Genomic DNA, 16,360 nt, shown 5'->3' on the forward strand with positions numbered 1-16,360 from the left:
ACAACTAAACCCTGAGCTAGACAACTAATCCCTGAGCTAGACAACTAAACCCTGAGCTAGACAAACAGTGGAAATTAAGTTTTACTAATTTGAAGATGATTTGTTCAATTCTTTATAATACACTGTATTCATATCGTCCCAAAACTGGAATGCCTCGTAAGGACTCCTGATTTAAAAAGGCAGTTTAGCTTGATTTTTCCCTCTAATAGGAAGTTGAGCCCAAACCTCCTTGTTTTACTTCATTTATGACGCATTTACTCTGCTTTGAAGCAGAATATAATCACTCAAAGAGGAAGGATTGTCTAGTCCTAAGGCAGCGAGGTCATTTCCATCCACAGTTCCTTGCATAGGAAGTTGTCGGAAAACGGCCCTGGTACCTTTGGAACTCACTTTTTCTTCCTTATATAGGAATGATAAATGTTTCAAAGCAGAGTAAATGCGTCATAAGAGATGTATAACAAGGAGGTTTTGGGCTCAACTTCCTATTAGAGGGAGAAATCAAGCCAAACTGCCTTTTTTAAATAAGAAGTCCTTACGAGGCATTCCAGGAAGTACATGTGTACCATAAATAGATGACCAGCCTTTACAGTTAACCCACTGTTACAATAAATAGTTAAGTTTTAACCCTGCATTATGTATCATACCGATTTCCGCTGACTTAACATTTTGGTATCTTTCCCAGTAAGCTGTGACTTTCGATCACAATTTGACATATTAAACATAATTTTTTAGTTTTTCTCTTTTAATTTTATACTTTTTTTGTCGGTGAATGCGTTTTAAATAAAAATCATAAAAGGATATTAAGTAAAGGAATTGAGTCTTTGCAACAAACTCAAATGTGGCAGACACTCAATTCCTTTAACGAGTGTTGAAACGCGATCGAATTAAAATTAAATAAACTCTCTCCCCATTGTTAGGTCAGGGTGGACTTATAGAGCTAATAAATAAAAACTTAAAATACAGCATTTAACATCTTTAAGTGGAAAAAATAAAATTACATTTGCAAGGTTGAAGTATGTTTGCAAGTGAGGACTCTCTGATACTGTCCAATAAAAGCACTGAATATCAAATTTCTTCTTTCTCTGACAGAAATTCCGTAAATTCTTTGATTCAAGTTTTACTTTTATTCAATATTCAAAACTGGATAATCCGTAAAACAGCAGTAAACCACTTTCCCTAGCTATAAACAAAACCGTTAAGTTTTTCCACCAAAATAAGAGAGATTGAAATAAAAGAGTTTTAGTGAACTAATTCTAATTTTCAATTTGAATATAAATGGAACTAGAGAAACTCAATGATTTAATGCTAGTTGTAAAAGTGCTTTAATCTCTCACTTCCAAGTGCAGCTTTGATCAAATATGGTAAATGGGGCTGACTTGTCCTAATACTTAAATTTGTTTGCTTAAAACGTCGATTTATACTTAAATTAGGTGTTGAAATTTACCATCAGTTTTCATGCAGTGAAAACAGAATATGTTATCCTTTAAAAAGTTGAAAGTGCTAAATTATCCTTAGTATTATAATGTTTATTAAGCGTAATTAAATATCTGATGAATCTAATAAAATATGTTTGCACTAAATCGAAGAATTTTTCAAAATGTTTATTCAAGATATCTGACGGCATAGATTCAGCCTGCTCATAAAAAGTCTCATTAATGTTTAGGACAGCGTCGACTTTGAAGTGTCGCAATGCCCTGGGCTTTGATTTTATGCACTGTAACTCACGTATGCTTTTCTGTACGCCTTTACATGTCCATTTGAGCATTATGAAACACTTGTTGTTAGCCTATTAAGAAGTAATTGGCGAAATTCTCATAGATTTTTGCCTGAGAGCTTGAGGCCTTTAATAAAAGTGGTGAAAAAAAAACAAATTGTTTTGGTCTGTGGAGTGTCGGGCAACCTTGGACTATCTAGGTATCCTGGATACAGAAATTAATCAAGATATATCTATCTAGCTAGGTATCCTGGATACAGAAATTAATCAAGATATATCTATCAATCTATCTAGGTATCCTGGATACGGAAAGGTGACCTCCATGTGCTGACCAGCGGAGCTCACACCTTCACAGGAGACAGAAGATTCTCCTCTTTGCACTCAGACTCATCAGACTCTTGGAGCCTTCAGATAAGGTCAGTTAATACATAATTCAAAATGTTGATATCTGAACCCAGGGATCGAAATAATGAATTGGAAAGGTCGCGAATCTACCTACCGCTGGTTCAAATCATGGATCAACGATTCAAATCCTCAGGAATCTTTAACTTTTTCTTTCCAGGAGGCTCAGCACCAATGTGACTTAAAACCCCCTATAAATCATAGACATTAAGTGCACAGTGTAATATTTCAGCCCCTTTAAGTCACAAAAGTCTAAAAAGAACAGTTTTAAATTACTTGGAGTGAACGAATGATATAACAGTGCTTTTTTTAACTCGCCAACATGAAATACCACCCCTCCATTTGGACAATTTATAATTAAGGTTAAATCTTACGATAAAAAAGTTACGTTTATTAGAAAGATACTGCTGCCTCTTTGAACGCTTACAGCTTGCAAAGTTGTTATTTCTTTTATTTTGAATTTTTGAGAAAAAAAAATCATGAAAAAATGCAATTACCAGCTTTTGACAATTCCACAGGAATTGAAATTTCAGTGAATAAAAGTTTATATGTTTGTTTTTCCCTGGATCAAGCAGTTCTCTAAGATTTACATCTGGAATTGTATTTGATAAAGCCCATTAATCATTACATTTTTCCGTTAAAATAAATTTTTCCGAATGAATTGTGGTTTTGCCACAAACTCGAATTTTCTGATATCTAAGGAACATACGAAAATGGATTGAAAAGATATGTTCGTGACAAGAATTCAGTTTCTTTTAATAGATTTTTTATTTGTTTCTTTGCCAATAAACCTTTCCCTTGTCTTTCCCGAAATATTTGTTCAAAAAAGAAACTGAGATTTTGCCCCAAACTCAAATGTTCTAATTACAATATTAGATTTACACCCTAGTGTAAATCTTTAAAATTTTAAACTTAGACTTTTTCTTCTGACAGAGCTCATGGTTTGAAATATGAAAGGTCTACAACATCGGATTGCAAAGATAAAGTAATAAAAAATTATAGTTTCTGGTAAAATCTCACTACCTTTAATTTAAAGGAATTGAGTTTTTGCCACAAACTCAAATTTTCTAATCCCTATATCTTTACAACCAGATGGCGTAAACCGATGATATTTCAAACTTAGACTATTTGATCTAACAGAATGCATAGTTCGAAATATCAAAGGTCTACGACATTGGATTGCTAAGATATAGGAGGGAAACAGTTAGAGTTTGTGGCAAAAACTCATTTCCTTTCTCTTATTTTTGAATTGTGAATTGTTTAGGTATACCCAACTGAAGGATGAAGGGGAGTATCACTGTCAGATAAACACAGAACCAAAAATGAGCTTACCAATCTTTCTCAGCGTGGAAGGTAAAGGGGGGGGGGGCGGGAGATACAATTCGACACTTTGACACCAACTTTTGTACAGGCTGCGTTTAGTCCTAAACATTGAGATATAAGGCTGAAATTTTGCAATGCAGTCTCTAATTTTGGTTTTCTACATAGATCACGAAGAAAATTTAAGAATGAAGGTCATTCCTTTCCATTGATTTCGATTGATTTCCATTGATTTCCAGTGATTTTCATTGATTTCCATTGATTTCTATTGATTTCCATTGATTTCTATTGATTTTCATTGATTACCATTGATTTCCATTGATTTCCATTGATTTCCATTGATTTTCATTGATTTCCAGTGATTTCCAGTGATTTCCAGTGATTTCCAGTGATTTTCATTGATTTCCAATGATTTCCATTGATTTCCAGTGATTTCCATTGATTTCCATTGATTTCCATTGATTTCCAGTGATTTTCATTGATTTCCATGAACTCAGAAAATACGGGAAAATACAACTTTTTTTACTCTAATTCAATCATAATAAGTTTATCAGACATGTTCTCATATTTTTAGCTACCACATCAGCCATATAGACACATATATCCGACCTTCAGTTTGACCTCCCTTCGATAATGACATCTAAAAATGTCGAAATATTAAATCAATGAAAATGTGTCATGTTTGGTATCAAATCATAGATTTTTTAGTGTTCTTGTTTAAAGATTTACCTAGTAGACATTAAATATAAATAATCCTAAAGATTATATTTTAATCTTAATCTTCCCCTTATTTATTTATCCTTAAATTTTAAATTTGTAAATTTTATTTATATTTTTTACTTTTTATTTTCTTTAATTCTTTTATAATTTTACTTCATGTTGAACATTTTCTTTTTAAATCTTATATATCTTGAAATTTATAATTTTCCATTTTCCTGTCCTACAATTTCAAAAGTAAATCATTTTATATTTACTCATCGAGATTAAACCAATTTTGTTCCAGTTTGTTTAATTTAATGAACCATCAAAGTTTCTATAATTTTTAAGCTTTATAATCAAAAAATTTTTAAACCTTTTTCTTTCGAAACTTTCTAGATTTTTTTATGTTAAGAACAAAATATCCCAAAAATGTTGGTGATCAAAATTTGCTTTAGATAATTGGTAAGATACATGTGATTTAATTTGATAAATGGGTAATAATTATTTTCAAGTTTTATAATTTTGGTCTTTGGTTATAAGCGTCATTGAGCCTTTTGATTTAGATAATTTTTAAAATCTCAAAATTCTAAAAATCAAATACCCCCCCCCCCCCGCCCCCTTTCTCCTTTATCCAACCTAAACTTCTCAAAAGAAAAATTTTCCAATCTGATTAACTTAAACTTAAATCAATGGAAGTTAAATAAATATTTCAAGTTGCACTGCATTAAATTAATGCATTTATTGCATTTGTAAATGCAGAAGAAGATTAGAGGGCGGGAAAGTAAATGAAGTTAAAAGTTAGCTCCTCATAAAATCTAATAAATAACAAATCAATTTTACCGATATAGTTATTTTTCAACAGATTAAAATAAAATCAAAAGAATTAATTGTGCCAACCTAATATCTTTTAGAATTTGTAATTAAAAAAGTAAATATTCTGATGTTTATGGTTTCTTTGTATAATTGGCATGATGATGCAAAAAAGAAAGAGTTGCTAATATTTTATGTGGAAAAACTAAATTTTCGCCACCTCACTTTCACTCTGGGGAAAATTATTTACAATCAGGAAAATATGAAAAAAATAACTTTTCAAATCCAGAGTCGGGGACTTTTGAATTGACGGAATAAATTAAATCGGTTAAAAAGAGTTGAACTCATTCTCTCATTTCTTTGGAACTGTGCTCTGAGGTTTGACCATTGAGAGATGAGATATCAAGTTAATGCAATTTTTTAAAACAATGTTAATCCTGAACATGACCCTATAATCCTATATAAATATATAGAGATCTAAAAGTAAATCACGATGTATTTCCTGTTCGGAACGGGTAGGGGCATCTGAATGTTGTGCCCAGATTTATTTTCTTAATAGTTCTATATGTATAACCCAGCCCCTTAGCATATTCTAGCCTAGCCACAGCGCTCAGCCCATTCTAGCTTCAAGATTTATTATCTAAATAACAGATTGAAACTATGAGAATTATAATTTACGATTTTTAAAAAGGAACTGAGTTTTTGAAATTTTCTTATTTAAACTTTGACTATTTGATCTAATAGAGTTCATAGTTTAAAATATTAAAGGTCTCCAACATCGGGTTGCAAAGATATAGTAATTAGACAATTTTTGTTTGTGGCAAAGACTTAAATTAATTAGTTTGTTAAAGCATTTTTATAAATTCATATTATTTATATGAAAGAGCATATTTTTCGGAGTTAATTTAAGTTTTAGTTAGTTCTGAATTATGTTGTTTCATGCAAAGTTTTGAATTAAATCAATGTTGTTGTTGACACCTGTTTATGCTTGTTCAGAATTGAGAATTATAAATCTGAATTTTTTAAATTTTGCTATACTGTGGACTCTGTAATTAAGATAAGCTTAACTTTATTCTCCAGGTCATTTCGTTTTTATTCTTTCCATTACAGTGGGGTAATCTTGTTTTCTTGTTTTTCTTCAAAAGTTTGGTTGCAATATGAAAATATATATAAAATTATATATAATAATATTAAAAGATATATTTTTCTTTAAAGACTTTGTTTAAAAAGGTAAAACAGATGTTTCGTTTGAAGATTATATATAAAGAAGTAAAATTAGAATTTAAAATGTTTGTTAAAATTTTCCTTATAGGGACCGTGACCATACTTCAAGTGACCCTACATTTAAAAGTGGCATATACGATTCACAACGGTACCATGAAAAGCTTTGTTTGATCCATGTTTAACTCGTAAAAAAAATATCTTTAATTGCGCGTTCCATAACGTATTTCCAAAGTCAAACCTTATAGAAATCCAACGTATAGAAACTGCTACGTATAGCAACATGGCTTATTTTCCGGGAGAACATTTTTTACATTTTTGAGAAATTAAACGTTTTTGTAAAGCATTGTAGCTTATCACTATCATTATCATAATTTCTATTTTTTTAACATACCCTAGACATTAAAGGAGCAAAATAGTAATACGTACATTTGTACTGCTCTCTATTGTGTTTAAGGTCCCCCAGATTTATGTACTGACAACATAAATGATGAATGATTATATGGTTATACATAAAATTGCATGTTACTATTTAAAAAAATATTTTATAAAAATGCTATTTACAGTTTTATTTAAAAAAAAAAAATTCTTAAAAGTATAAAAAAGTTCTCCAGTAATGCTAATACGATTTCATAAAATTCCGTTTTACCATTTAAATAAAAGGATTTTATAAAAATTATATCTACTTTACACTGATTATTTAATTTCTCAAAAATATAAAAAATGTTCTCCCGGAAATACGCCTTGTTGCAATACGTAGCGGTTTCTATACGTTGGATTTCTATAAGGTTTGACTTCCGCATTTCCTTTTTTTTAATGGAAGGTCACATGAAATTACGATTTCCCCGACCACTGTTGTATTTAAAAAGTAAGACTAATACTAATCAACATCGAATAGGCTGTTTAGTTTACCCTTAAATTACCCAAATAAGTGAGCGGTCCCATTAAACAAAATTACAGTGTAATACGGTAATATTTCGCAGATTTTTCTGTTTTCATTTTGAGGTTTACAACGTAGTTTAGTTTGAATATTCGACATCATACTACATACATAGTTATTCTATAGCAGAGAATTTAACATCTATAAACATAGTTAGCTTGTCTGTCTGTTTGTCTGTCCCTTTGTATCCAATAAACGTCAAAACGGCTGAATCGATCGGGCCCAAATTTTGTATGGCAATTAACCACGAGGGAAGGTTTTAGGAGTTCAGAGTTAAAAAAAAAATAAAAATGAAATTAGAGCGAAACGACCTGAAAACCTAGTAGATAAAAAACAAAAAGATGAAGCTTGAGCAGGTCTGGTTTTAAAATAATGACAGGGCCCTTTTATTTGGTTTGCCTAATGCATCTTAATGCAAATTTGTCAAATTTTGATGAGGTAGATTATTATGCAAAACCTTGGTAAATATTATTCTAGCTTCAAAGGAAGAGATACCAATTTATGTAAAAAAGAATCTAAAATAATTTCCTGCATTTTAAAGCTAACTGTAAAGCTAACTTCGTTAACATAAAATGCATTCACTTTAAAATTCGTGGCGATTCTTCCCTTTATTACTTTGTATCTTTTTTGTGTGAAAAGCTTGTATTTGATAACAAGCAGGTTTCAATTTATTTTACTTTAATTTTTTCAATACAATAACCACGATCTTTATATCAACTGCTTGTGACACTTGAAGAACTTTCAAAGAAATTGAGTCTTTTCCACGAGCTAAACTGTTCTAATCCATAAATCTTTTCAACCTGAAACTTAAATTATTTGATCTAACAGAATTTATAGTTTAAGATATTCTTTGGTCGACGACATTGGTTTGCAAAAATATAGGTATTTCAAATCAGAGTTTGTTGCAAAGACTCAATTCCTTTAAAGGAAATTCTATTTGCCATGCCATTCAATGCTACTACTCTAGTTCTAAGATATTGCTATAGTTATATATAGCTTTTATCTAACCGTATCCTTTCTATGAAACTAAGTTATTTATTTTAGATTGAAATCTTTCAAGTTTTTACACATACAGGGGTAACCACAAAGGATGAGACTTCAGCGACGATTGTACAGAATTTACACGGTCTATTTCCTTTTATCCATAACAATGATTCCCTGCAACTGTAAACAACTTGGTTTTTATCTTTGCCTCATAACAAGATTTTATTCAAGACAGAAAACTTAATATTACTTCAGAATCATCAAATTTAAAGAGTTTCATGTCGTCTTTACAGTCTCATCCTTGGTGAGTAACCATGTATAGCTCCTTTTCTGATAAACTATTGATACGAGAATAGTTTTAAAATCCATAATACGCAATTTGCGTAATCAAGTTGTTTTTATTGTGTAAAATGAAAACTAGATAAATTTAAGGGTCAAAAAGTAAAAATGATTTAATATCTGAGATTGGAACATTGGAGTACTTGACAATCAACAGTTCTTGGGTATAATTCTTTATATGCCTTCCTTTAACTTTATTTTTCAACACATTAAGAGTGCGAAGAAGGGAAATTTTCAAATGTCAGATATAACTTTCTTATTATGATTTGACAATTTTTCCACTTATTTCATTAAATATTCTGAACAAACCGACATCTAATGTTGTACTATTTCTCAGTATATTTAACAATGAAAGGTTTCTATCTAGATTGCATAGTACATATACACGGATTTACAGAAATAAGGCCATAAAACTATTCTAAAGCATGGATAGTCCACTACGTACAAATCTTGCAATCTTGCCCAAAAAAATAAGTTAAGTCTTTGCCACAAGGTCAAATTTTTTATCCCAATATCTGAACAACCCAATGCTGTAAACCTTGGAGATTTCAAACTGTGTTTTTTATATCAAATGATCTAAATTTGGAACATCAAAGGATTGCACCATCAGGTTGCCAAGATATAGGAATCTGACAGTTTAGGGTTGTTGTGGCAAAAATTAATTTCTTTGGAAATTCCGCAAAAACATTAATACGAAATCATTATAAGAAAGGGTTGAATATGTTTCTACAAGGGGAACCAACTAATCGTTTTGAACAGATTTAAAATAAATAAGTTGTGAGCTCAATGTGTGCTAACTATATATATATATATATATAGATACAGTAGATTTCACATATAAGTGTACATAGCAAGAGCTTGTGAAATGTCGTCTTGAAATTTGTTCATGACAGTTGTTATGCTTTATTATTATTCTGCGGCATGAAGAAAGCTGTTTAGAAAACTCTTGCTATGTATCCATATATCTGAGATTCACTGTATATAATAATATATATGATTGTAGAAGCTAAGGCAGAGATCCAGGACAAGGACCAGGATTTGTTTGTGAAGAAAGGAAGCAGGTTGGAGCTCAGGTGTCTAGTCAACAAGGGCGAGGGTGTTCATGAGAGTATGGCAGTCTTCTGGTACCTTAACTCAAGGTATAGATAGATTATGTTCATAATTGCAATCTAGGATATCGATGGGTCAGATGGTTTCAGGGTTCGGAGTTAACGTTCTAGAGTAGACTTCTCTATATATATATCTAGAGTACTGGATTGTATGGGTCAGACTGGTACTGGGTTCGGAGCTAAGGTTCTAGAGAAAACTAATCTATATATTACTATGTAGAGTACTGGATTGTATGGGTCAGACTGTTAATCTATATATTACTATGTAGAGTACTGGATTGGAAGGGTCAGACTGGTCCAGGGTTCGGAGCCAAGGTTCTAGAGTAAAATAATCTATATATTACTATGTAGAGTACTGGATTGGATGGGTCAGACTGGTCCTGGGTTCGAAGCTAAGGTTCTAGAGTAAACTAATCTATATATTATTATGTAGAGTACTGGATTGGATGGGTCAGACTGGTCCTGGGTTCGGAGCTAAGGTTCTAGAGTAACCTAATCTATATATTACTATGTAGAGTACTGGATTGGATGGGTCAGACTGGTCCTGGGTTTGGAGCTAAGGTTCTAGAGAAAAATGGGGAAATGTTTGAAAGCATCCTCAGGTATTTTTTATTCTATATTTAAACCTAAAGCCGTGTGGGTAAGATATCAAAGTATATTTTTATGGTATTCTGTAAATGTGTGTGGAGAACCAGAAACAAAAGCTGTGGAAGAGGAAGACGACTTTTAGACTCAAGTTGTGATCATAAATAGTCCCATGGAACAGGAGATACAGCTATTGTGCAGTGTGCTATAGACCATTACACTTTATAATTGATATTTAAGTTTCTAATAAAACTAGATGCTTTGTGACAACATCAAAAACACTTTTAATACTGCTTTAATGTCGTTTTCCTATTCCACAGTTTTCTGATTCTCTTTGTATACAATACAAGTAAAAAGCCTTGATATTACGCTGAAAATCAAAAAATATTCAAATTCTTATTGTACCAAAACAACAGTTGTTGTTAATCTGCATTAATTTTAATTACTTTCTTTTGCAGATAAACCAAAAACGATTAAAGAATTTAAAACTTCTAAATATGAAAGTAACTAATTTTAACTTAAAATGAAGAAAAACCAGTGCTTAATATACAAAACAGTAGCAAAAGCAGGAGGCTGGATTGTATTTAATGGATCAGTATATCAAGAATGGAGCATGACAGATTGTATTTAATGGATCAGTATATCAATAACGGAGCATGACTGATTGTATTTAATGGATCAGTATATCAAGAATGGAGCATGACGGATTGCATTTAATGGATCAGTATATCAAGAATGGAGCATGTTGGATTGTATTTAATGTATCAGTATATCAAGAATGGAGCATGACTGATTGTATGTAATGGATCAGTATATCAAGAATGGAGCATGACGGATTGCATTTAATGGATCAGTATATCAAGAATGGAGCATAACGGATTGTATTTAATGTATCAGTATATCAAGAATGGAGCATGACGGAGTGTATTTAATGGATCAGTATATCAAGAATGGAGCATGACGGATTGTATATTACAGGATCAGTAGATCAAGAATGGAGCATGACGGATTGTATATTACAGGATCAGTATATCAAGAATGGAGCATAACGGATTCTATATTACAGGATCAGTAGATCAAGAATGGACCATGACGGATTGTATATTACAGGATCAGTCGATCAAGAATGGACCATGACGGATTGTATATCACAGGATCAGTATATCAAGAATGGAGCATGACGGATTGCATATTACAGGATTAGTAGATCAAGAATAGAGCATGACGGATTATATATTACAGGATCAGTAGATCAAGAATGGAGCATGACGGATTGTTTACCTGTGGACCAACTCTGGGTAGAGAAGATACAGTGAGGGTTCATGTAATTGACGGTAAGATCTTTTTGAAAAAAACCCGAAAAGAAAAATCTCAATAGATTAATTACAACAAATACAGATTTCCAATAAAACCTCTGTTGGAAATTTACACAAAAAAGACCTCAACCTTTGATAGAAATTACAATACGAAATTACCTATAAAAACTCCATTAAAAAATTTCCAAAAAGAGGTTTTCGATAAAAAATTCTCTAAAAAAGAATTTATAACGGAAACCCATGTAACAAAAAAAACTTAAGATATAAGTTCCCACTTAAAACCCTCCGATCGTAAATCTTCTATATTAATCTCCAAAAGAAAGCCACCGAAACAAAAACTTCTAATAAAAACCTCCAAGCGAACCTTCAAATGAAAACCCTCTATTATAGGTTGTCTCTTAATCTAAGAATGGTTTATGATATTATTATATCATATATCTATATAATAAAGCTCTTCGCTTATACATATATATATATATTTGTATATGAATAGCTAAAGCTTGCCAAATGATGGACCAAATTGGCAACCTTTGGGCGATTGGGCGACCTGGGAGTAAAAAAGGCTAAACATTTTTTTTTCAAGATTGAATTTTTTTTTTCAAATTTTTTTTCCAATTTTTTTTAATGCCACGGGCAACGCAGGGCAATTCAACTAGTTTTATATATTTTAGTATTTTATAGCATTAGTCGAATCAACCCATTTATTGGGATTTTTAACTGTATGTGTTTGCGAAGAAAACAAACCAAATCTTTTTGATCATTATTGGTCATAGAAACCTATATCATCTTTAGTAAAATCGAGACATTTTCCTTAATCATACTGCTTCTATAATATCTTTAAAAAAACGTCAGATTTGTTTAATCTCGATATTGAACTCGGAGTAAAGAATTTAAATATCTAAGATTTTACACCATCGCCGCCGCAGAGATATTAAATTAGAAACCAGAATTTTGATTCTAGAAATTCCAAAATCCATTATAGGAATACATATAACCAACGACCAACTGTTCGAAATAAATCTAAATAATAAAATAATTTTAACAAAGCTTTAAATATTATTATTCTACACATGAAGCATATCTACAGGAATGGAGAAATTCGTCAGTGTTTAGAAGAATTTGAAAAATGAAATTATTTCCATATTTTATCCAATGCAGATAATTTCTTCTCCCAGCTATGCAATAAATCTAATTCTATTTTATAATATTTAAATTTTCTTCACGATTCCTTATTGCAGGAGAGCAGCCAGCAGAGATGAAATCCAACACGGCTCCGTCCTTGAAATTTCATTCTTCTCTCTTCATCCTGAACCTAAACCTAGTTCTTATCATTCTTCTAAACCTCGCCACATTTTCTTCCTCCTAATCCTGAACCTAGTTCTAATTCTTCTCCTAAACCTTCCCACACTCTCTTTATCCTAAATATGAAACTAGTTTTACCCATCATCCTAAACCTGCACCTAGTTCTTCTCCTTCTCCTAAACCTAGTTAAAATCGTTCTTCTAAACCTAGTTCTACTACATTCTCCTAAACCTATGGTTCTACTCCTTCTCCTGAGCCTAGTTTCGCCTTCTTCTAAACCTAGTTAGGCTCCTTCTCCTAAACCTAGTTTTTCTCCTTCTTCTATACCTAATTCTACTCCTTCTCCTAAACCTAGTTCTTCTATATTCTCCTAAACCTATGGTTCTTCTCCTTCTCCTAAACCTATTGCTTTTATATTCTCCTAAACCTATAGTTCTACTCTTTCTACTAAACCTAGTTTTTCTATATTCTCCTAAATCTATGGTTCTACTCCTTCTCCTAAACCCGGTTCTTCTCATTCTCCTAAACCTAGGTCTTCTCCTTCTCCTAAACCTGGTTCTTCTCCTTCTCCTAAACCTAGGTCTTCTCCTTCTCCTTAACTTATAGTTGTACTTCTAAGAAACCTCTACCTTGTTTAAATATTTATTATAATTTTTATAAAATCTTAAATCTCAATAGAACCCTCTAGTAATCTTAAAAATTGACGTGTAAAAGTCTTTACCTTCAACTAAATACAAGTTTCAATTTTTTAAAGAAAATATAATGAAATAATCTAATAGATTCGTTAATTAACACTAATCATGAATGTGAATATATTGAACTTATGAATCATAAAGAAAGAATATATGTAAAAAGTATAAGCGTAAATTTGTATTGATTAGAAAAAAAATATGAGAAATATCATAATAAGTTATATCATTGATAATTGATAAGAATAGATATCAGTATTTTAACAAGATAAGATTTCCTTGTCAAAACGATTTTCTGTGCAACAAAAAATCTTTAATCTTTGTTAGTTTTGAAAAAACGTCTGTACACCCAAACGGCTAAACGGCTAAACGGCTAAACGGTTTAAATAAAGATAGGAATTGAGTCTTTGCCACAAACTTAAAAAATCTAATAAGACATCAGGTTGCAAAGAAATAGAGTTAAGAAAATCGGAGGTTGTGACTCAATACTTTTGACATTTAGAAATTGAAACTTATGGAAACTAAACCGGAACTGAAACTAAACCGGAACTGAAACTAAACCGGAATTGGATTTTAAATACATTTAGTTATCGAACAAAGTAAAAAGTATCGTTAATGAAAGTATTATGAGATAAGATAAAAAGACCGATATTTTTCGTATAGTTACTCGAATACAGGTTTGAAGAGAATTGAGAATTGAGAATAGGTTTGAGAATTAGAGAGAGTTTTAAAGAGAATTGATGTAGAGTTAACAACATTATGAGTGCAAATATCTATCTAAATAATAAATTCCTTTTCTTGTTTTAACATTACCAGAGATTTTACAATAAAATTATATTTAAAAATATAATTGAAACCAACAAAAAATACCATTACACATATCAAATTCAGGTCCGTATAAAGGACTAACCAAACCATGTACATAGCATGTACATTGTACATGTACTAACCATGTACATAGCACCATGAACTAACCAGGGCTGGATTATTTCGGTTTCTTCCATTTCATTTCAATTCAATTTCCCTAATTGGTCTAGAATTCAATAATCTTTAAACATTTTATTTTACTTTAACAAGAAAAATATTTAAGTCACAACTTGATGGGATAACTGTTAACACCTCGTGTCTTGTGCATGTGGCTTGGTTTAGCCTTAAAAACAAACCTTGGCTGGACAAATATTTAGTACAGGGTGTCCCAAAAAACATGGGAATTCAGTGACGAATTCGATATCGTCTTTTCAAATAATTCTTCGATTTAGTATAGTGATACCTACTGAGAAAGCTGTAATCTGTAAGAGTTTCGTCTGCTATGTTTACATTTTGTTTGTTTATGTTGTGACTGCAACCGGTTGTACTTAGTAAAACAAGAAAATTACAGTTGCAAACAGAGTAAACTTGTCCGTATTCACTGTTCATCTTGCGGAGACATTATAGACACATCTTTGTAGTCTTTTACCCTTTTCATAAAATAAACTCTAGCAGACATAATAATAATATGGCTTTTGAAATTAGGTATTACAATGCTAATTCATAACAAAGACGATATCGAATTCGTCACTGAATTCCCATGTCTTTTGGGACACCCTGTAATTTAATTTTTGTTTTTATTTCTTACACGAAATTTTGTTTTTCAATTAAAGGACTTCCATTGTCCAGCATTTATTTATTTTTGTAAAATACTGTTTGCAACAGTCTGCATTCTCCCTTGAGGCAGGGAAAATATATTCTACTACAAATTCAGAAAATTGCGTTGTTATGTCAACTCCCAGAATCACATTTTATTTAACGGAAAAATTGCTTTTCAGTTATTTAGCTATGAACAAAATATGATTTATCTAAATCCTTTATTTTTTCTTTTTTAAATGGAAACAAAATTATGTGCTCATTTGATAAAATTTGGAATAGAAACTCGAAAATAAGATAGGGGGAAAATTAATTAGAAAGGAGAGGGGGGAATACGAATGGTGGAGGGGGGGGGCGGAGATGGAGGGCAAGAAGAAGTTTCAATTTTAGAAAAACTTAAAGTTATATTTTCATTTTGAAACTAGAACAAAGACAGACAAAGTTTCTGTTGTCAAAGTTTATAAAGAAATGAATAATTTAAAATTAATTATAACCATCTGTAGCATGCAGAATTATTTTTATAAGCTGAGATCTAGAGCTTATTTTAGACTGGGTGTACTTTGCGCCCCTTTCATGAAGAAAATAACATTTTATCCATATTCGAGAATTGTTCTTTATTTCCTCAAAAAGATTTTAATTATTACTATTATTCAATTCATAGCATCTGTTTTAAAATGTATAAAAACACCCGAATTTTCAAAAATTTTGAGATCAATTTTATCAAATTAATCATGGACAATCGAGTATAGAGACAATCGAGTATAGAGACAATAGAGTACAATAGAGTACAGAGACAATAGAGTACAGGGACAATAGAGGACAGAGACAATAGAGTACAGGGATAATAGAGTACAGGGACAATAGAGTACAGAGACAATAGAGTACAGAGACAATAGAGTACAGGGACAATAGAGTACAGAGACAATAGAGTACAGAGACAATAGAATACAGAGACAATAGAGTATAGAGACAATAGAGTACAATAGAGTACATGGACAATAGAGTACATAGACAATAGAGTACAGGGACAATAGAGTACAGAGACAATAGAGTACAAAGACAATATAGTACATTAGATAAACGAAAGCAAAGTACAACGAATATTGAGTAAAGATCCATTAGATATTATATAATAGTCAGTCTATAAGTACAGATACCATACTTTGTAGAGCACAGAGCCAAAAGGATAAGTCTGTTTGTATATTTTATATATTTAGGTTAACTTTATAGAGTTATTTATAATTCCCCTACCCTACTTCTTCTAACCTAATATAATACCTCAAATTTGATCCTGGATCTAATCTAAT

General features: G+C 31.3%; 1 protein-coding gene across 2 annotated transcripts in view; it reads left to right on the plus strand.

Moving 5' to 3' along the window:
• The window catches only part of LOC111708279 (lachesin), a 22,634-nt gene extending 9,265 nt beyond the window's left edge, over positions 1 to 13,369 (plus strand). The window contains exons 3-8 of one of the 2 annotated variants that reach the window (XM_023481598.1): positions 2,009 to 2,130; positions 3,381 to 3,469; positions 9,433 to 9,568; positions 10,054 to 10,140; positions 11,366 to 11,457; positions 12,678 to 13,369. In XM_023481598.1, the coding sequence (XP_023337366.1) occupies positions 2,009 to 2,130; positions 3,381 to 3,469; positions 9,433 to 9,568; positions 10,054 to 10,140; positions 11,366 to 11,457; positions 12,678 to 12,805 (654 nt within the window). In that variant the 3' untranslated portion in view covers positions 12,806 to 13,369. Of the gene's footprint in view, positions 1 to 2,008; positions 2,131 to 3,380; positions 3,470 to 9,432; positions 9,569 to 10,053; positions 10,141 to 11,101; positions 11,214 to 11,365; positions 11,458 to 12,677 lie in introns of those variants that run through there. The other variant, XM_023481600.1, reaches the window with a different exon arrangement.
• Positions 13,370 to 16,360: the final 2,991 nt, after the last annotated feature.

The sequence above is a fragment of the Eurytemora carolleeae genome, unplaced genomic scaffold, assembly GCF_000591075.1.
Source record: "Eurytemora carolleeae unplaced genomic scaffold, Eaff_2.0 scaffold872, whole genome shotgun sequence".
Classification (NCBI taxonomy): Eukaryota; Metazoa; Arthropoda; class Copepoda; order Calanoida; family Temoridae; genus Eurytemora; species Eurytemora carolleeae.